Genomic DNA, 21,726 nt, shown 5'->3' on the forward strand with positions numbered 1-21,726 from the left:
AGCACACTGCACACACACGCACACATGCACACACACACGAGCGCCACACCACACACATGCACGCACACATAGGCACCACACCACACCCACGCACACCCACACGCAATCACCACACCCCACAGGATGAGTCCTTTCTGCACACAGGCTTTGACTTCCAACTCTGCACCATATCAAAGGTTCCCTGAGGCACCAAGGAACTCAGGCTGCTGGGTCCTTTCTCTCATATTCCTCATTTTGCACAACAGTACGAGGTAAACCATTCCACACAGAGCCAAGTGGAAAGTCACTATATCCATAGAAGGAACGTGCTGCTGGAAGGTAAAGGAACCGCAAATGGACCCAGTTATTGAGTATCTTTCCAGGAAGGACATTACCTACCATGTTCCTGAAGACCCGCCAACCATTCTGGACAGCAGGTCTTCTGACTCAGCTTCACCGATGAGCGACCAGACGACAGCGGAGGTTTTGCTATGTCCCCCAGTGTCGCAGAGCTGGCAATGGTGGCAGACTGCTTTGGGCTAGGTATGTGTGAGTGCCAAGCTCATGCTCTGTCCTTGGGGGCTACGGAGACCACGCTGGGCATCACTTGTGATTCTCGAGGCCCAGGCCTCGCCCCTGCCCTGCCAAGTGAGATACGGTAGCTACAGCTCCTGAAGACAGGTGCGGAAGCATCGCCCGAGACTGACAAAGAGCCCCATCCAAGACACTATGCATGGACAGCCAGAGAAGCTTTAATCCAGAAAACACTTGAATCAATGATCAAAAGCGAAACAAGCTATTTATCTCATGGATTCTCATTCAACGAGTATTTACTGAACACCTGTGTCAGGCACTGTGTGGGCCCTGGAGGTAAAGAAAGAACAAGAGTCCTGCCTTCCTGTCATACACCTTTGCTTACAGAAACGACCGAAGCAAACACCTTTTCTAAGCCAGCTATTTTTTCTTTTTTTTTTAAAGATTTTATTTATTTTATTTGACAGAGAGAGAGATCACAAGTAGGCAGAGAGGCAGACAGAGACAGAGAGGGAAGCAGGCTCCCCGCTGAGCAGAGAGCCCGACGCCGGGCTCGATCCCGGGACACTGAGATCACGACCCGAGCCGAAAGCAGCGGCTCAATCCACTGAGCCACCCAGGCGCCCCAAGCCAGCTCTTCAAATACTTAAACACTCGACAATGAGACATGAATAAGGGGCATGTATATTTTCAATCTCATGAGCTGTCCAGAATTTTCATTTTGCTTCCTGCACTGCTCTGAGAAGGCCAATGACCAAATCACAACTTCTTTTGGCTCAAAAAGATCCTTTCTCTTAAGTTACTTGAACACTTGCCCATTTCACAATCTACAAGCCTCCAACTGGCTGAGAAGTCACCACGAGTGGGACAGACCCTCACGGGCACACTAGACTTTAGTCAAAAGTCAGGAAATTTGTGAAAGCCGACTGATCTCTCTTGTTCCCGCGACGCAGGCTCTGTCAAGAGAGCAAACACACAGGGCCGTAACAATTAATTGAAAAGAAAGGGTCTAATTAAATTTTTATATTAGTGTGCATAATAGCCAGAAACAGTAAACACTGCTAAAAATAAAAAGGACTCAGAACTATACAACAGCTAAAAGCTCCATAAGCTCTTCAGATAACCAGCGACCACTTTTCACTCTTGATGTGCCTACACACAGCTTCATCTTCCTCCTACCCCGCAGTAAGTGGCATAAAGTAAGAAGACTAGAGAACTGTGAAATATTTAACCACATACAATTCAGTCCAATTCTACAGCCATTTATTGAGCACTTCCCAGCACCTGACACCGTGATCCATGAACTCATTCCCCCGACGTTAACCAGATATCCAATACACATGCGTGCACACACCGCCGGACCAGGTCACAGGGTCTTTCCAGGTGGTTAAATACAATCACAGCTCTAGGAGATGATTACAATCTTGTAACAGAAATGGCACATGAACACACAGGACCATAGTATAAGGCAAGATCTGCCAAGTATCATCCAGGTGATTGAGGAAATTTATTTTCGGATAGGCAGTGAGAGATCACGTGATGGTTTTTTGATGAAGGTGAGATTTATCTGCAAGACCATTACCAAAATGTTAATAAGTAGGCTAAGTGTCTTGAAGAAAGCAAGGAATGCTCCGTATTTCTCTCCCATTATCACATAACACGCATAGGACTACAGACCTTATCCCCGACTGGGCATCCCTTGCCACGAGCTTGCCTACAGCCATCCCTGAGGTTATTAGCCCTGGTAACCTAGGGATGGAGCTTACAGGATCCAGAAGTAACAGATGTGAAGACAAGGTTTAAACCGGACAGCAAACTTATCTATAGCTTCAGGCGCAGAAGGAATGAATAAACACTACCTAACGAGTTTATGTAACTGTGAAGATCAACAGAAACATACAGGTGAAAGGCACCTTACTTCCCAAAAAAACTCTGGGGAAAAAGCCCTCCAAAGATAATGGGTCTGTTTAGAAATAGTAGCTTTCTTATGAAGCTTTGGGGCAAAACATCTGGTTCCATCTTTCAGACTGCTGGTCTACCCCTTAAATGGGGCCTTGAAGTGCTGCAAGGCTTCTGACCTTACCAGAGTTGTCCAAGTCTCCCTACCACCACAAATGAGCAGGAACCCATTTAAAAACTTTTACAATAAATCCTCCTTCAAAGACTGGCTAATCATGAGGTTCCTAGCACTAAAATGTATCATAATGGTATTTAATAATTACGATTGTTATGATAATAAGCATAGACTGCTGGAGTCAGAAGGGGCCTCAGACATGATGTAACCCATCCATCACTTTACAAACCAGAAAGATGAAGGGACGTGGGTAAGTCCACACAGCTACTCAGGGCCAGGATCAACATTAAAAAAGCAAAAAACAAAAAAAACCCAAGTTTTCAGATTCCCAGAGCAGTGTTCCCCAGATGGTATGCTCATACCTACTCAAACAGACATTAACGGTGCTTGTTTCTTTATAGACATAGGAAGAGCTTCAAAATATGCAGGAAGGTTAAACCACTGCACTTTGTACAGGTAACAGAACACAGTCCTCATGTTACACTAGATTTATTTTTAAGTCTGTCTAACTAGAGTGTGACAGGAAACCTGGCCTCGTCATCCAAGTGTCCCAAGTGACTTGCCCAAAGCATGGCCCACGGGAGCTCCGGCAACACTGGGTGAATGAATAAAGAAACATCCAGTTACTCCAGCGTGGGGGATGAAAATGAACACTTTGCATTCTGGAAGATGGAATTTGGGAATCCATTTAGGGTTCTGCGACAAGTAAGGAAACCACAAAGAACCCATGGTCTCTCTCAAACAACTCTTTCTACTGTAGGAGGGGAGCTCCACAGATGAAGTGACCATATCATGGCCACTTAACAAGATGAAGAGCAGGTTATCACCCTCCACTTAGATGTGGGAGAGAGAGACACAGCAACGAAATTAATTGCTTACATCATCCGGCCACATGCCTGGCAGAGGCAGCAAAAGAGAACAGGCACACCCAGGTGCTCCTGATGCCGAGTTCATCAGTTCCAGCTTGTTGGTTCCTGTTCAGTCCATAACCAGGCAGGACCCCACTACAAGAGAGGTCCCAGACTCTCCCCGTAACGCAAATCTCCAGTAGACACTCCATGTGAAATTGCAACACCCATCACAGAACAACCCCATTACACAGGTAACAGATTGGTTCTGACACCAGTGCCAGGGATTCCTTTCTTCCAGGTGACGACTCCTTACACATACTTCAGAAATGGGATTTCTGTACTAACAGAGCAGGACTCCAACGAAAATCAACTCCAAGCCCTTTTCCATTATTTCCAGAGTAACACCTGACAAAGTCCTCAAGAGCTAAAACTCAGAACGCAGTGAAAGGCGCTTGGAGCCTGCCGCTGGCTCTCAGCCAGGGGTGACTCTGCAAACCGAGGGGACATTTTTGATCATAACAAGCTGGGGGCTGCGACTGGCATCTGGTGGGTAAAGGCCAGGGATGTTGCTGAACATCCTCCAACGCACAGGGCAGCCCCCATAACAAAGAATTACCCAGCCCCAAATGCCAAGAGCACCGAGGTAGAGACACCGGAGTTATACGTCCAACTCACAGGATCACGGTAAGAGTTTTGAGGTCATTATCATGATGTGTTGCCCCAGTTCACAGAGACTCCACTAGCCCCGTTTCTGAAGCTCTGTCTTAGCTTCCAGTAAACCAAGTTAAACATCTTCACTGGTCAAGTGAGACGCATTTTCTCCCAGTTTCCTTTATTGTAGATGCCAGCTTGAGGCCCGCACAGACCGGCTGTTTGTCACTACCTGTGTGGGGACCGGACGCAAAAGGGGGCCTGCCTGACAGGAAGGAAGCCTCCAAAGTCCTTGAACAGAGCCGAAGGGAGACTCCATCTGTTGCCAGTTTTATGGGCAGTAACTGCCTTGTGTTAAGAGTTTCAAAAACCTGGGGCACGTGGGTGGCTCAGTGGGTTGGGGCCTCTGCCTTCGGCTTGGGTCACGATCTCGGGGTCCTGGGATCAAGCCCCATGTCGGACTCTCTGCTCTGCAGGGAGCCTGCTTCCTCCTCTCTCTCTCTCTCTCTCTCTCTCTGCCTGCCTCTCTGCCTACTTGTGATCTCTGCCAAATAAATAAATAAAATCTTAAAAAAAAAAAAAAAGTTTCAAAAACCTGTCGGCTCCAAGGAAGAAACACACACAAACATTCTCCACCATCCAGCTGCCGCACGCATTTCTGGTTCACCCGGACCCTTGAGATTCTCACACCCAAACACGTGAATCAAGAGCAGAGAACAGAGACAGCAGGAATCACTACAACCGACTTGTGGGCAGTAGCACGGCACTTAAATTGCTATGTACTGTGAGCCTGGAGGTCTTGTGAAGAAAGAGGTAAAAGCAAAGCAAGAATAAGGCTATTTGCCTCTGGGTCAGGGCTAATGACCAACCGATGAAAGGGTGAAACCACGAGGAAAACCATGAAATATGCTTCTGCTCGACCTTCCAAAAAGTAAATTATTGGTTGACCCAAATGTTGCAGGTGGAACATCAGAGCCTTTAGCACAGGAAAGGTCACGTGCTAAGCGTGACTCGCTGCTGTGGAACACATCACCTATGGAAATACAAGCCGTCGTCACTGGGCAGGCATTCTAGAATCGGGGTCCCATGCGGCCACACTCTCTGCCAGGGAGTCCTAAGAGTGGGAGCCCTCACTGTTTGCCCCAGAATCCTCGGCACCTGAACCCAGACCTACACACAGGAAGATCCAGAGGAACCAACAGTGGTTAGAACATAAAACAAGGTCAAGAAACGCTGTGTTGCTTTTATCATCAATTATATTATTCTCTTGGGGCTCAGTTCTTTTAAACATTGTTGTGAGAAAACAGCCAGAAGATAAAAGTTGCCATTTTAACCATTTTTGGAGTGTGCAATTCAGCGGCCTTGAGTAGGTTCACAGTGTTGTGAAGCCATCGGCATGGTCCGGCTCCCGAACATATCATCATTCCAAAACAAAACTCTGCCCCCCATGAGACTGAGTTCTGGTGCTCCCTTCTCCTCCACCCCTGGCAACCTCTAATCTACTTCCTGTCTCAGTGAGTTTGCCTATTCAAAGGAAACCTCATCCAAGTGGACACACACAACACCTGTCCTTTTGTGTCTGACTTACGCCACTGAGCGCAACGTCGAGGTCCAGCCATGTTGGAGCAGGTTTCAGAATTCCATTTCTTGTTAAAGCTGAATAGTATCCCATGGTACATACAAACTAGATTTGGTTTATCACTTCATCTGCTCATGAAATTTGCACTGTTTCCATCAATGCTTCCTTCTTAAAAGGGATGATGTGTGGATTTGGCAGTGCCCTGGCATCGGCGGGAGAGGATAAGAGTAGACTTAGATTCTGTCCCTGACTCCCCCCATGATCCTGACAGCCATTTCAGTGCTTTCACTTATAAAATTGAGGAACTGTAACACTGGTGTTTTCCAAAAAAATTTTTAGTCATCATCTACAGTAAGAAATAGAGTTCTCGATATGACTGAGAACACACAAACCCATGTATATCACTGAAACAAAGGTTCACAAAATGACATTTACCTCCTATGTGCAAAGCCCTCTGGTATTTTCTATGCTATTCTATTATTTTTTGTTGGAAAAAAAAGGGCAGGGTAGTTGCAACCCCTCAACTGATTTCACAACCCATTTCTGAGTGGTGACCCCCCTACTTTTCTAACACCCTTAATTTGAGTTACTTGTTCCCAAATTGGTGTTCCTTGGACTAGTTTGATAAGTGTATGCCCCACCCCCCCAAAGCATCTGTTTAATAAAGCATGGGAAACATCTGAATTAGCTTACCAGAAGTTACAATTTCCCAAAGTTCCATTTCCCAGACTTAATGACCATGGAAAACTTCACGTATAACTCAAAAGTGAACTCCTAGCATCTCTGGAAACCGTCCGCTGTAGTACCCAACTGGGGGACACTAACCTGGGGATTTTGGGTTATTTTCTGCTCCAACATTTTATGATATAGGACAGTAATTCTCAACATGATTTTCCTATTCACGCTACTGCGGGAGGTGAATATCCCCCACACCAACTACAGCTCCCAAGGCAGTGATTTTAAATACTACACCTGACACTCCACAAATTTAAAAGAAAATAATCAACTTAATTTTTCAGAGAACTTTAATGTGCACAGTAAGTTGCGTGGAAAATGCCCCCAACACATCCAGCCTCCCACCACCATCAACATCCTGTATAATTTTTTAAAAGCTCCTCTAGCGATTCTGAATGCTGATACCCTACCCCTTATTCCCTTAATGCTGATCTGGAGATGTTGTTAAAAGCAAATTTTCCAAGATTAATTGCAAAACAGCTCAGTGGCATAGCACTTTAATTTCAGCTGATTCTCTCAAGTTGAGCATCATTCCTACACCTTTTTAGATTATTGAAAACCTCCTTCCCAGTGGCATTTTGCCACCAAGTTGTCCCTCCGACCTGGCACACACACACCAAAATGACCGGCAGTGTCCCCCTACAACCGAAGTCTTGCCTTAGCAAATACGCACTTTCAGAGGCCTATTCAGATGCTATTTACAGCTTAGTTTGATGTACTTGTACCCCCGAACTGGTCAGGTCTTTCAGGAAGAATCTTCATTGCTTATTCTTTAACAAAATAAAATTAATCCCGTGTCCTTAACCCATCTGATGACTTCAATGTCAAATCAAGGATGATAATTACATGCATTCATCTTATTTGACAAATATTTACCGAGCCCATACATATTAAAGGTTCAGGCCAGTGGCTGTTCATTTTTTTTTTTTTTTTAAAGAACATGAACAAAATATACTGCTTTAAATACAATGACCAAAAAACAAAACAAAACAAACAAACAAAAAAACCCAAACCCTCAAACCCAAAAGGTGGTTAGCTCCTGTCACATCTCCTCACACTCCTATTTTTTTAAATTACACATAAAAAATGATTAGAAAGATAGTTGTATGACCAAGAAACAGATTCTTAACTCTAGAGAACTGATGGTTCCCAGAGGGGAGTGGGTGAGGGATTGGGGAAACAGGTGACACAGCCTAAAGCGCACACTTGCTGTGAGGGGCCCTGAGTGACGTAAGTTAGTGCTCAGTCTCCATATTGGACACCCAAAACTGTTCTAACACTGTATGCTAATTATACTGGAATTAAAATTAAAAAGTTAATTAAAAAAAAAAGATAGTTGTTTGGCCATTTATTCCCAAGGATGACAGTTTACGCAGGCCTGGAGGAAAAAGCAAAACAAAATCCCAATTACCTCTAAGAGCAGACCTCATGGACCAGGCAAGTGCTAATAACGTGAACTTGGAATTTCTTTTTTCTTATTAAACAGCATAAATAATCTCCAAAATCATGAAGTGATCTCTAAATCCTAAGTTGTGGAGAAATGCTGGGTAATTCTCCCTGTCCTACATTTACCTATTTTGGTCTAAAACAGAAGCGATCCTTGCACACATGCGTGTGCAAACGATGTCCCATGGCCCTCTTGGGCACCTCTCTCCCCATCTCCCTCAACATGCCTTCCTCCATCCACACAGGTCAGAACCCTCTAGGTGTCCTCCCTACCCTTCACCCACCCAGCCCACTGACCTCCTTCCGCATGCCTCTGCTCCCTCATCTCTGGCCTCCATTTCCGACCTTCATTTCCATTGGCTTGATCTACTGCAGCGGCCCCCTCCTATCCTTGCCCCCATCTTTCCCACCCTCTTTATAAAAACCTAAAATGCCGTTCAGAAGGTGATATGCCATTTCTCCTTTCCCAGGCGCACCTCTTCAAAAATTAGACACCGGACAACATCTCCATAGAAGACAGTGACCACAAGATGCCGAATTAAGGCGGGAAGAGCTCAGTCTGCTGTCGGAATAAGGACAAGAGGCTGGCTTGGGTCCCCGCTCAGCCAGCATCAGGCACAGGACACCTCACTTAGCACTAGATCTCTTGAATGTAGGACAGTGAAAAATCAACCTCACTGGACCCTGCAAGGATTTAGACAGACTGCAAACATGGTGGCTGTGAGACCAGGCCTGGCACAGGGCAGGTGTTTAATGAATGCTTGGTGTTCTGCCTTTCAACTCCAGTCTGAAATCAAACCACAGCTCAGGGTTCAAAACAGGAGGGACTAACTGAATTGAAAATTCTTTATAATCCCATACCGCTAAAAAGCCGATATCCCTGGCCTGTTTCTTGTAAGTCTAGACTATTCGATGGAAATAGATTTTTTTTTTTTTTTTTTGCTTTACTCTGCATCAAAGAGCTGTTTTACAGAAATCCAGGCTGGTTTTCCTCTAACTCTGACTTCAACAACTCTGATGACAGAACAGCCACATCTAAGAGGGGAGGGCAAGAGGGGGCAGCGTTGGAAGGAGGCAACTTCAAAGGGATTCAATAAGAAAAAAATTCCACTGGAGTTACCGCAGGTCCAAGCCTTCCTTTCTCTAGAACGAACGGTCCATTAAAGATCCGGAAGGAGGCCCTGCTCGAGCAAGGGGTCCTGAGCTGGTCCGGCCACAGGGTGCATCGCCGGCACAGCCCCCGCAGAAGCAAGGGTCTGCGGTGCCATGGATTTGTGAGTTCTGAACAGATCTGCAAGTACAAAGAACAAGATCTTCATCTTTTCGCAGGTGGGCAAGGCTACCATTTGGGTGAGGGGTGTACGTAGAACAGTGAGGTGTCCTGGGCGCGAAGATCTGTCTCAGGGAGGACCCGGGCTTTGTTCTCATCAAAGAGGAAAAGAATGTAGGGGGGAAACTAATGAGTTACTGCCAAGAGATTTAAACACGGATTATGTATGTGGGAGAGAATGAGCACAACGGACTGTTGGGGCCCGCCTGTGGTGAAAACTTTTCCCATTAGGATGGGGGAAGGTGGAGCCCAAGCGCCTCCCCTTTCAAGGGCTCCGTTCCGCAGGAAGCGTACAGGGGAGGCGTCTTTTCGGGGGCGGGGGGAGGGGATCATGAATGGGACAAAGCTGGAGCAGTTCCTGGCCAGCACCCACCTTAAGCACATTTGCATTTTCTATGGCAGCTGCAAAATATTTAGTCCTCTGACAATATTTAGTGCCTTAGAGTCAACAGCCTGGAATTTACCACCTTTCTATCCCAGAGTAGCGTGATGGCTCTCTTAGGCTTCAGGAATGACCTGGTCCAAATCCGCAGGCTTTGTGATGCCCAGGGGTACACCAGGGCCTCAGCAGACAGATGGGGAAGAAAAGAGAAAGGCAGGAGCATCAACACTGCAAAATCCCTGAGGTATCTTAGGAGGGAAGGGCTATGGAACCGAGCTTCTCCTTCCCCATCTCTAGTAGGTCCCTCATCTTGTGCCGGTAAAGACGAGGAAGGTGGCCAATTATGCTGGCATCCCTGAGCAGTCAGAAGAAATATTTTGCACTATTTTATTTGCGCTCCGCTCTCTCAGAGAAATCATTAATAAATATCTTCTGAGTAACACCTGCACGCAGGGTTCTGTTTAGAGCACTGGAAGGGAGAACTCAAAGAGAGACCTGGTTTTCACAGATCCTCAATCTTGAAAAACTACAGAATACAAAATATAAAAAGGTATTTTACATTGTAAACCCATCTATACAAGGGCTGCACTGGTATGCCGCTGGGCAAAAACAAGACTATACAATTATCAAAAGGAAAGTCTGGCGATGGTGAGGAAGGAGAAACTACAATGCACTGCTTTTCTGGGGACCAGACACAAGTGACAGGCATTGGATACATCCTTTTACTTCATTTAATGCCCCAAGCAAGCACTCCTTTAAGGTAGGTACTATGATGCCACAAAAGGAATGACAAGGTACATCTTTGGAGAGGCCAGCCAGGGAACTTGTCCAAGATGGCACAGCTGGTGGGGTGCCCAGGCGAGGCTCGAAGATGCATGTGTTTCTGAGACTTGCTGGGATTTGCTGGGAGCCCGCTTCCATGGTGGATGGTCAAGAGCTGGTGGTGGGCGGGGGGTAGGTTCCAGTCCTGGTCTGTGTCAGCACACGTGGGGCTCTGGAGTCTGGCTCCATCATGTGTCCACTCGTGCATGGCAGAAGGACCTGCCCGAGGCACCAAGGCTCATCAGGCACAGGCCCTGACAGGGCACCCTGCCTGACTTCTCGCCTACCAAAGGGGTGCGGGGAGGTGGGGGAGAGCTGGGGAAGCCAGCACCACACTTGAGAAGCTTGGGATCTTCGGATCTTTCTCACTTTTCTGCTTCCCAGACTTCTCTTTTCCTCCTGAGGATGTCACAGCTGCTGCATCCGAGAATCTGCCTGCAGGACCAGCAGGGGCCCCGTCCTCTGCAGGTGCAGGGAGGCAGAGGGCTGGCCAGGAGGCTGTGGGCCTGAGGAACTCACCAAGCCGGCCAGAACACCCTTCCTTTCAGTGAGTGACTCTGCTGGAAAGTTTAAACAGGGTAAGTCCTTCTATGTGCCTCGGTTTCTCTAGAAGCTGAAAAAGGGATGTATGTGTCAATTTCTAGCCCAAATGAATCCTGATTCAAAAAAACTCTGTTTTCTGTATAGTTGCAAAAGAAGCCTGTCACCCCAGGCTCCACAAAGGCAGAAGGAAGAGGCTGCAGGAGAGAGGGAGGAGAAGGAAGGAGGTAGAGGAAACTGCTACAAGTTTCTTGTTGTTTTTCTTCTGAATGGGTTCCTCCCCCCCCCCCCATTCACTTTTATTCCTGCCAGACTGGATGGGGAATGTGTGCTGGGGGAGAACGCGAGTTTGTCATAGACCTATGGGTGGAATGAGCAGCTGCTTAGCAGATTCTGACCAAAACTTTCCATTCAAAAGCAGATAAATGCACAGCGAGCATGTCTCAACTTGGGACTACTGTGATTAAGCAACTCAATCTAGAAAGATAAGGATTAAGAAATGTGTCTAAACGGTTTATGGATGTTTTTTCCACATGACTTAAAAATCAGCAGGAGTTGGCAATTAACGACATTTCTGATGTTTCTCACACTCCTTCCGCACCTTTCATGTAAAATGGCAGGGTCTCAAGGATGGATTGACAAACAATGTGACATGGGCCTTACGTAAGAAAGACAAAAGGTTAAGAATGTGATCCGAGGCTCTGGCCACAAACATGTGATCCCACAGAACAAGGACAGCACTTTGGCTCCCGCGTGGAGATTTATACAAAGGGTGGGTGTCGCTCTCATTAATTCAGTGGATAAACAATAGGGGGAAGGTCCGGACAATTTGATGGACAGCTTTTGGAAATGATCTTCTGCTTGGCAAAACACTGCAGTGATAATTTTATTCACACGGAAGGAAATGCAAAGAAGTGTCACTAAAACAAGGGAGGTAATTATAGGGCACGAATCAAAAAGCTGGATGACACAGAATAAAGAATAACTAAATTAGTCCCATCACGGGCTTGAAATCCGGACTTAACAATTTCAGGCGAAGAATCTGACCTCTCCTTTCTGAGTAAGAAGGCCAGGCACGTTTCCCCTAATGTCTTGTTTCCAACATAACAAACCCCATGCCACAGAATGGGGCTCCATCCGTGGACGGCCAGAGCAGCTCGACAGAGTCAGAGAAGGAACATCTCAGGAGCTGGACGGGAGAACCTTACAACTCTCTAAGCAGTAACTCAATCTTTCCAAAGGATCTCGGCAACCAGCCCTCTAGTCTAGACTAGTATCCCCTGAGCAGCTCGTTCACCCATTGATCTAAACATCAGCTCACCAACCCAAACATTCATCCAGCTCCTGCTCTGTGCCCAGCACGGAGTTAGAGGCTATTCTATTAGGGAGAGCTTCTTTGACTGAGCCCCAATCTTTCTTTCTACAACTTCGACCCGGCAGATCCAATCCCCGCAAGGGGAAGCTGAAGACGGCAGGCATGCTGACCTTCTGCAGGTGCTCGCCTCCAGATGATACACCCCCAGCTCTTCCTGCCCCCCAGCCAGCCTCACTGCTTTCCACCTCATCTCAAAGTGCCTTCCCAACTGGACAGAAACTCTCCAGTGAGGTCTGATCCACACTGCAGATGGGAATTACTGGCCATCACATCATTTGTTCAAACACTCATCCTTTATTATTAACACTACCTAAGACTACCTACAGAACCCTTGTGACCAACCCGACTCACTGCTGACATACCAACAGTAAACTACTCCTTCCCCCATTCCCGCTTCCTCAAATCTTTTATGAGTGATGGGTTCCACTATTGCTAAGCCTAATTATATTACACCTCTCTGTTTAACCCCCCTCCTTTTTTAATCTATAAAATCCAGAAGTTTCTAGCGGTAATGGGAAGACGAAAAAGTTTACACACAGAGCACTGGTGGGTTTTCCTTTTCTATTGTGATGAAGAATTTGCCAATTTTCCACGGCTGCAGAACAAAGAATGGGCTGCCTGTTGTTCCACACTGTTCATCATTGATTTCAGGCATTTTTGACAGTTCTTTCATATTTCGAACACAGAGATCAATTTCTCCCCCTCTGGGAAGGTGAGGAGTTTGACAAACATGCAGAAAGCAGGTCAGCCCCACTTTATGGACACGGCCTGGCGACGGCGAAGATGCTCTGGTCAGGAATCCGCTCCACCCTCCGGTCCGCCCGTCCTCCGCTGGCTCTTCGGTACGGCAAATGAACAGGAAGAGAATCGAGCAAAGACCCCAGACTCCTGGTGGGTCCAACGACACCCTGACCTTCTAAAGGGGAATGAGGGACAGAGAACCTCTTCGTTTTCCATCATCTCGGGGGTCAGGTGGACGGAAATGTATCAGCAGATCTTAAGAGCTCCTAACACTTCTGCTACTGGAATGCAAACCAGGGACTGAAGGCACCCAAGAGATCTGAGGACCAGTGAGTCTGTGTGGCTCTCCGGGCCGTGAGCTTTACTCAACACCTGAGTAAAATGGAGGTCATCGGCCCTGACGACTCAACATTCAACTTTCAAAGCGCGTTGAAAACAGAGTGACGTTGGGTGACTGGGCACAATACTCACATGATACGCATAGTCCCTAAGTGCTCAAAGATACCAGGGGCTGTTTTCCATCAAAATAAAATAATGTAAGACCGAACAAGAAGTGTACAAAGAACAGCATAATGAAGGCAAAAGGCTGAGATTAAAAATACCCTGTACGGGGCGCCTGGGTGGCTCAGTCGGTTAAAGCCTCTGCCTTTGGCGCAGGTCATGACCCCAGGGTCCTGGGATCGAGTCCCACATCGGGCTCTCTACTCAGCGGGGAGCCTGCTTCCTCCTCTATCTCTGCCTACTTGTGATCTCTGTCTGTCAGATAAATAAATAAAATCTTTAAATAAATAAATAAATAAATAAAATAAAAATACCCTGTGACCAACTCAGAAAATATAATGGAAGTCAAAAGATAGCATGATTTGATATGCAAATAAAATTACAACCAACTAATGGATTTTTAAAGTTCACACTGTAAATAAGCACTTTTTTTTTAACATGCAAGAGTGAAACCCTACAATCTTAAGCCTTTTCTACTCCCTGTCTTGCCAATTTTTTAACAAAATAAACTTTATATTTGGAAGTACCACCATTAGAAAACCTTGTCATTCAATCCAATAGCTATGCTACCACATTAATTCAGCATATCCTTCTACATATGAAGCATAACAAACCTTCATATCGATTTTTTGTAACTGAGTATTTTTTAAGAGATTACTCTAAACAGAAAGTTGAAATTTAGGCATATTCTCTCAAAATACATCACACCCCACTCACCCTTTTAAACATACACAGATAAACGTACCGAATATGAGAATTTAAAAAACTATTTATGGTTTCCGTCAACTATACTGCTTACAAGTAAATATTAGAAATGCAATTATGATGCAACTCATCTAAATCCTCACATTCATTTTTCATGCTTGGCCGAATTAAAACTTGCAATGACATGACAGTCTAACAATTAAACTCCTTTAGTGCAAGTTAAAACTGATCTTATTGTGGTTTTACAGTTCTTCTGCCAACGATTAAATGCACGCCACTCTGAACGACTGGAAAGAAAGATGTCTTATAAGTCAAAAAATTACTGGATGCTATCCAAGCAATGAATAAGCTCTTCCTTGCTGTGTGCAAATTCAGCATTTTGGTGAGGGAATTAACACAGTTATGTTAACAAGCTTAAGATTCTAAGGATTTTCTAATCTTCTAATTGTCTAAAAGGATGAGCTCTCCAAACACCTCCCCTTCCCACCTCCTCCCAACGCAATCCCCCATCCGCCATTACCAGTTCACTCCTAAGCCAAAGCGTTCCCACCTGGTGAGGAATCTCTGATAATTTCATTAATCTGAATATATACTGACCACTCTGTACAATTTCTCTGCCACGTAGGCACTTTAAAAAAAATCATAAAGAACAACCTTAAAGCACATGAAGAGGGCAGGACTGCTGAGTCAGCATGAAAATCAGCCATTTTCATTAAGGCCCTCAATATCAAAAGGCCAAAATCTTTGGAGAGGCCATTAATGTATTTTTCGTGGTTCATTAAGTGGCTGTGAAGAGGCAAAAAGAAACATAAAGAGCTAAATGACAAGTCTGAATGTCCAGGATTTTAATTTTATTTGGGCCCAGAGTGGAGCCCAGCATGGGGCTTGAACTCAACAAATCAAGACCAGAGCTGAAATCAAGAGTCAGATGCTTAACAGACTAAGTCAACCAGTAACTCCCCATCTGCCTTCTGCCCCCCGACCCTGCCCAGGACATTTTTTTTTTTTAAAGAAAAAAAAAAGGTGAGAGCAATAGACACTATAATGTTTTGAATCTGCAAACTTTAGATAAAGTCATCCAAAAAATAATTCTTTAAACTTAGAGCATCAAAATCTTGTGGATTTTTCTAACGTTATACATGTTTGGCCACAATATACAAAATACGAAATACACTGTTATTATTCTTAGAGTGGAGATTTTTTTTAAAAGATTTTTTCTTTATTTAACAGAGAGAAAGAGATCACAAGTAGGCAGAGAGGCAGGCAGAGAGAGAGAGAGGAGGAAGCAGGCTCCCCACTGAGCAGAAAGCCTGATGTGGGGCTCGATCCCAGGACCCTGGGATCATGACCTGCGTCAAAGGCAGAAGCTTAACCCACTGAGCTACTAGGCGGCCTAGAGTGGAGATATTTAAAAGACAAATGGAAGGTAGGGTACGGAACAGAAGTCCCCCTTGCTCAGGACTCATTAGCTCCCCACCATGGGCCAGCCTATCACACAGACCAGAGGCATACAAGATGCTGAGATATCCTTGCACATACCACGGAATCAAGAAACTACACTGGCTCTGTCTCCTAAAGGCATTTCACTTTATTAAATTTCCCTTCTCGGTAAGCCGGGGTGGCGCAGTCAGCTAAGCCTCCAACTCTTGGTTTCAACTCAGGTCATGATTTCACGGTTGTGAGACTGAGCCCTGCGTCAGGTTCCATGCTCAGTATGGCGTCTGCTTGGGACTCTCTCCCTTTAGGGCCCCTCCCCACAGTGTGCCCTCGTTCTCTAAAATAAATAAATAAATCTTAAAAAAAAAATTCTGTTCTCTGAAAACTGATCATCCAGGAAACTCTCTAGGACTCTCTCCCTTTAGGGCCCCTCCCCACAGTGTGCCCTCGTTCTCTAAAATAAATAAATGAATCTTAAAAAAAAAATTCTGTTCTCTGAAAACTGATCATCCAGGAAACTCTCTATAAACCATACTTATTAATTATAAAACCTGTACCCACCTACGGTGAGAGACAATTAAAATGTTTCTTCCATAAACCGATTTTGGATTGGTTCCTATATAAGAGAAGATATTACGTAAGACCCAGCCACATACATACTTTTATAAAAGAATCTCTTGTCACAAACACTGGTAGTGGACAGCCGCTGTTTACAAGGGCACTAATCTAATTGCAAAGTTTAAATGTCCCCACTATAAAATATCAAAATCATAAAAGCTGGGGTCTCCCACTGGGAAACTGTTTATTTAGCCACCAGACATGGAGGAAGGTTCGAAAATGAGAATTTCCTAAAAAGTTGGTGGGAGTATAGATTGGAACAGAGTGTAAAATTGGAAGACAATCTGGCAATATCTATAGCAAAAGCATTAAAATATGCATGAAATATGCATATCCTTTAACAAGAAATTCCATGTGCAGGAGGGAGGGGTGTATGCAAGCTAGCCATTAAAATAGACAATAAGACTTTTCTGAAAGCCTGTGGGGAAGAAACCCAAAACTACCATCCCTCCCTCCTCCTCCCAGGCCCGGAGTCTGAAGGCCACACCGAATGATGCGGATGAGTCTTCAAGGAGGTCAATTTTGCGTGATCAGCGGAGTTCCCTGGGCTTGGTCCTAGGGACCTTACAAAGCAAAGTTGGGTGCCATTTCATAACAGTAAAGTTCTGAGAACTGTAATATCTGATTAAGAGGCATGTCCACTTGCGTGGCTCCTCTGACCCTACAGAAAACTGAGGTAAAAGCTAGAGCTCCCTCCAGATGTAGCATCATGAAGACAGAGACCTAAAGTAGGTCAGGCAAGCGCTCAGCACCGCGGTGAGCTGACTTTTCATTAGACCAAAAATGACCTGGATATTTAAAACTGATCAACTCAACTAGCCTGTGTGCTGGGGGCTGCTTTTTCTTCAACGGCGAAATTACAAAGACAGCACCGAGTTCCCGGACGCCCCTCACTCAGTTTCCCCGATGTTAAGAGCTTACGTGATCTGGGGACATTCATCACAACCAAGGAACCAACTCTGGTACATGACCATCAACCAACGTGCGCGGTTTATTCACATTCCACTAGTTTTTCCCTCGTGTCCTTTGGGTTCCAGAAACGCATCCAGGATATTGTGTTACCATTCAGTCCCCGGCGTCTCCCTAGCCTCCTCAGGTCTATGGCAGTTTTCCAGACTTTCTTTGCCCCCGATGACCTTGACAGCTTTGAAGAGCACCAATCAGGGATTTTGGAGAGTGCCCACCCCACCCCTGCCTGGGAGACCGAACTATCGTCTGATGTTTTTCCCGTGATCCGGCATGGGTTATGGACTTGGGGGCCAGTCGGGGGGTAACCAAAGAGGTGAACTGTCAGGTTCATGACATCCTATCAAAGGTGCTTGCTGGCAACCTCTAATCATGGAAGTTAGCTTTGAGCACCTGGCCAAGGTGAGGGGTGCCAGGTTTTCCCACTACGAACCTCCTCTTCTGCTCCCTTCCATGCTCACTCGGTGGAATCAAGTCATTCAGTGCAGCCACTCGGGGTGGGGAGTTAAGCTCCAAATCCTGGAGGGGATGATTATCTCTCTAAATTGTCTGGAATTCTTTCCAATGGGAGATTAGTCTCTACGCCCATTTACTAATTCCATCATTTATTTACACCGGTGTGGACTCACAGAATCATACTTTACGTTTTGGGTTATAACTCAACACTGTTATTTATTTTGCTCCTCAAACTGTTCCAGTTTTGGCCACTGGGAACAATTTCAGGTCAGCTCTTGTGTCTCTTTGTCACACCCTAGTGTTTTGTTTTTTGAGTATCTCCTTACCTTCCACTGCTCCCTATTTTTCCACCAAAATGCCTTACTAAGAAACGGGCCGTCCATCATGGGTGCAATTCTTTGTGTCCCCTCCCACCAAAACTCCTGGCCACCAGTATCTCAGAATGTGAAGTCACTGGCAGTGTAATTCGTTAAAATGAGATCCCACTGGAGGAAGGCAGGCCCCTCTGCTGCTAAGACCAGGGTCCTTATACAAAGGAGAAATCTGGCACCAGGAAAGCACCAGGTGAAGATGAAGGCAGGGACCGAGGTTCTACAACCCAAGGAATGCCAAAGAATGCCAGCAACCATCGGACACTAGGCCTGGCACTGATTTTCCCTCAGCCTCAGAAGGAGGCAATCCTGCTGACTTCCGGACATCCAAAAGTATGAGAAAATAAACTTCTGCTAAGCCACTCAGTTCTGGGGTGCTGGGGTGGCTCAGTCAGCAAAGCATCTGCCTTCAGCTCAGGTCATGATCCCGGGGTCTTGGGATCGAGCCCCCACACCAGGCTCCCTGCTCAGCGGGGAGTCTGCTTCTCCCTCTCCCTCTGCTCCTCCTCCTGCGCTCTCTCTCTCTAATAAAAAATTTTTTAAAAATCTTAAAAAGTAACTTTTTTAATTATAAAAAAAAAAAAGTCATTCGGTTCTTACTCTGTTATAGCTAATGTCACTGAGCTCTGCATTTCCATCAAAAACAATTCACAGTTGGGGTGTCAAAAGAGGCAGGTACAGAGGAACAGCCTAACATACATCCAGAAGGGTACACTGGATCACGGAGGCCTGAGTCCACGAGCTACGATGTTCAGCACTGTATCTGGCCCTGAACAACGTCTGGGGCAGTGTTGTCGGATACCTCAATGTCCCTGCAGTGCTCAGGCACCCGCAGCTCGGTGCGGAGCTACTCGCCAGGCATACCTGCAAGCACGAGCAATAACCACCCACCCGGAACAATCCACATCACACTAAGTAAGCACCAGCCCCGCCAACGCCAAGCACTTCCCAGGTGTCCCACTCGGATGACGAGTGATTCCCCACCTCACAGAGGACCTGCTAGATACTGTCAAGTCGGCATTTCTGGTGCCTGTTTAATGACGTGCTTTGTCCCACATCCATCCTCCCCAAGTCCATCAACAAGTGGGCCCGGGGCTTGGACTTGAACCAGATACCACGTCACTGTAAGCTATCAAAATACTGTATGGTCATCCACTCACTAGGACCCTAAACACACAATCCAGACGACCCTGAGCAAAACCTGAGCTCCGAGAGGAAGGGATAGCCGTCCCCAGGACATAGAAATGACTTGTCCTCAGACTGAAGACACGGAAGCAGCAGGCTAGCTAGAATCTGATCCGTCGTCTCACCCCACATCCAGTGACCTTTACGGAGGTGAAATCTGAGTGCCCCCAGGGGTAGATGCAGAAACTTTTTTTTTTCTTCTGTCACCTGGGAGAAGAGGAACTGGAGGTGACAGAGCAGGATCTGAAGTCGTCCACTGGAAATTACTTCCATCACAAAAGCTCTGGTTTGCATTTTTATGCCAATGTTAAAAAATCAAATGAAGTCATTAAGCTTAGGCCAGCTCGGAAAGCCTCTGCCTGAGTATGCAACCCCCAGAGCTCTGCCGTAATCCTTCAAATTATTAAATAATTATTGTGTTTCCCTTGGGGTCGCATTTGGCAACAAAGTACTGTCTAAATGAACCAATGATAGGACCCAGTGAATAACACTTATGTTCTTAACTTCCTAGGAAAAAAAGGCTAAGAAATACTTCCAAGATACAAACTGGGGAGGAGAGTGAGGGTTTTCTGTGGGGTCTGGAGGATGGGGGAATGGAGAATGACTAAGAAACCGGAGAATCTGGGGAAAATCCCAATAATGAGTGTCGCCTTCCCCACCAATGTTGGAGATCGGCAATTCTCCCACCCCAGTTCCCTTCCATCTCAGGAGGAGCTACAGCCATAAGAAGAAAACCAAGCATATGGCTCTGTCCTTCTGGACATTTCTACAATGTTGGCTGGCTTGCTCTGGAAAATCCCATTTCATCTCCTACAGCTATATGACCTCAAGTTGTCATTTCCAATAGAGTATGCTTGCGCTGATTTTTATGAACACAGACAAAAGCTGCTACAACCTTTTTTTTTCCTCCCCCAAATCTTTCAAACCAACTGTAGTTGCTATGTAGGGTTATTTGTTTCTAAGGCAACAGCGTATATCTAAGTACTAATGGCCTGTCCTTTTGCCAGGCAACAAACAGCCTTGTGATGCAACTGCACCTGTCTCGGCTACGCGTTGCTATGGAGATGCTCCAGTTGCTATGGCTACCATCACGCTAATCGCCTAGCAAAGGCAGACATACAGCAGTCTTCTCCGAGAGCCCAGCTGTTCTTGCGCGTCTCCTGCAGAAGACTGATTGTCTAGGGCCTGTGACGGAATGCTTCTCAACCAAGACGCACAAGAACTTCATTAATGTGCTCGCAGAAGATCACTTTGTGCTCCCCTCTGCACAGCAAACGCCAGACAAGGGAAAGAATCTGCAACGAAGTGGACCATAAAACTACTGAAACCTACGAACCCATGCCATCCCTCACTCACAGAAACGCGTAGCCCAAGGATAAGGTCTCTCAACTGGGTGCTTATGATAGAAACACGTTCTTACATTATATATATATATATAGTTTTCCAGGAGGGAGGAATATATTTCCAACCCTAGCGCTATGGGCGATAAAATCAATTTTAAGATTTGTATCTGTGTTAATACCGTGGCTACTTTTTCTCGACGCTAACATTAACACCTCCTTTTTATTTATTTATTTATTTATTAATGGACAAGCTTCCCACTCTCTCCTCCAATTATATCTTTGTAAAAATGGCACCCGTGACCTCACTGTCTCGACACAAATGGGCATGTGGGGGGGAATGAAAGCTTCCATTGTCCTCTGCTGTTCTCCTTGAGGAGGCAAACACCAAGTAACCACAACAAAATGATCGCTGTGGAGCAGCGTCCACATGGAGACCAGGAATAACAACAGCCGAGTGAGTCCTTGGGTGAACACCTGTAAGATGCCCGCAGTCAGAGGCTGGGACGAGGGAAGCGCTTACCTGACTCATCCCTGTACTTCTGTCCCAACAAACCGTGACACACAGAGATGTTAAAGCTGTCACCTTTTCTGGGTAAATGTTTCTACCCAGGAAGACAGTATTTCGCCCACTGGGAAGCCTTCTGAGCACGTTCCTCTGCAGCAGCAAGAAGCGGTAAGCTTTGCGGGAAACACGACACTTGCGTACGCCGCCGATAGTGCCTGACTTCCTTCTCATTTACCTGCAGTTATTTTTTGTATCATACAGCCTCTTAAATTAGTTTCAGTGCCCGTCTCTGCCAAAATAATGCAACTTCAGTAGAGCAAAAGAAAAAAAAAAGTCTGAATTGCTTACCTTTGATATGCCTGAGGAGAGGCAGGAGGTGTATTGAACACGTGTGAGTATGGGTGGTAGGGTGTCTTTTTCAAAGCCTGAATTAGATTTTGTCTATACTCTGGGTCTATGCACCACAATGACCCTTTCCCAATGCTCTGCAAAGAAAAGGAAAACATAAAAATGATTAACAAAGCAACATTCAGTGTTCCGCAGTATGCAGATGAATAGCAATTACCACAGTTACTTATTTTGAAAAGCCTCTCACTTATG

The 21,726-nt window shown here is 45.8% G+C and overlaps 1 protein-coding gene across 7 annotated transcripts in view; it reads right to left on the minus strand.

Moving 5' to 3' along the window:
- Positions 1-21,726, minus strand: part of FOXN3 (forkhead box N3) — a 393,039-nt gene that overhangs the window by 146,229 nt on the left and 225,084 nt on the right. For all 7 annotated transcript variants that reach the window (XM_044232282.1, XM_044232281.1, XM_044232283.1 and 4 more), the window contains one exon: positions 21,475-21,611. In XM_044232282.1, the coding sequence (XP_044088217.1) occupies positions 21,475-21,611 (137 nt within the window). The remainder of the gene's footprint in view (positions 1-21,474; positions 21,612-21,726) is intronic.

This window comes from Neovison vison, chromosome 13 (assembly GCF_020171115.1).
Source record: "Neovison vison isolate M4711 chromosome 13, ASM_NN_V1, whole genome shotgun sequence".
NCBI lineage: Eukaryota > Metazoa > Chordata > Mammalia > Carnivora > Mustelidae > Neogale > Neogale vison.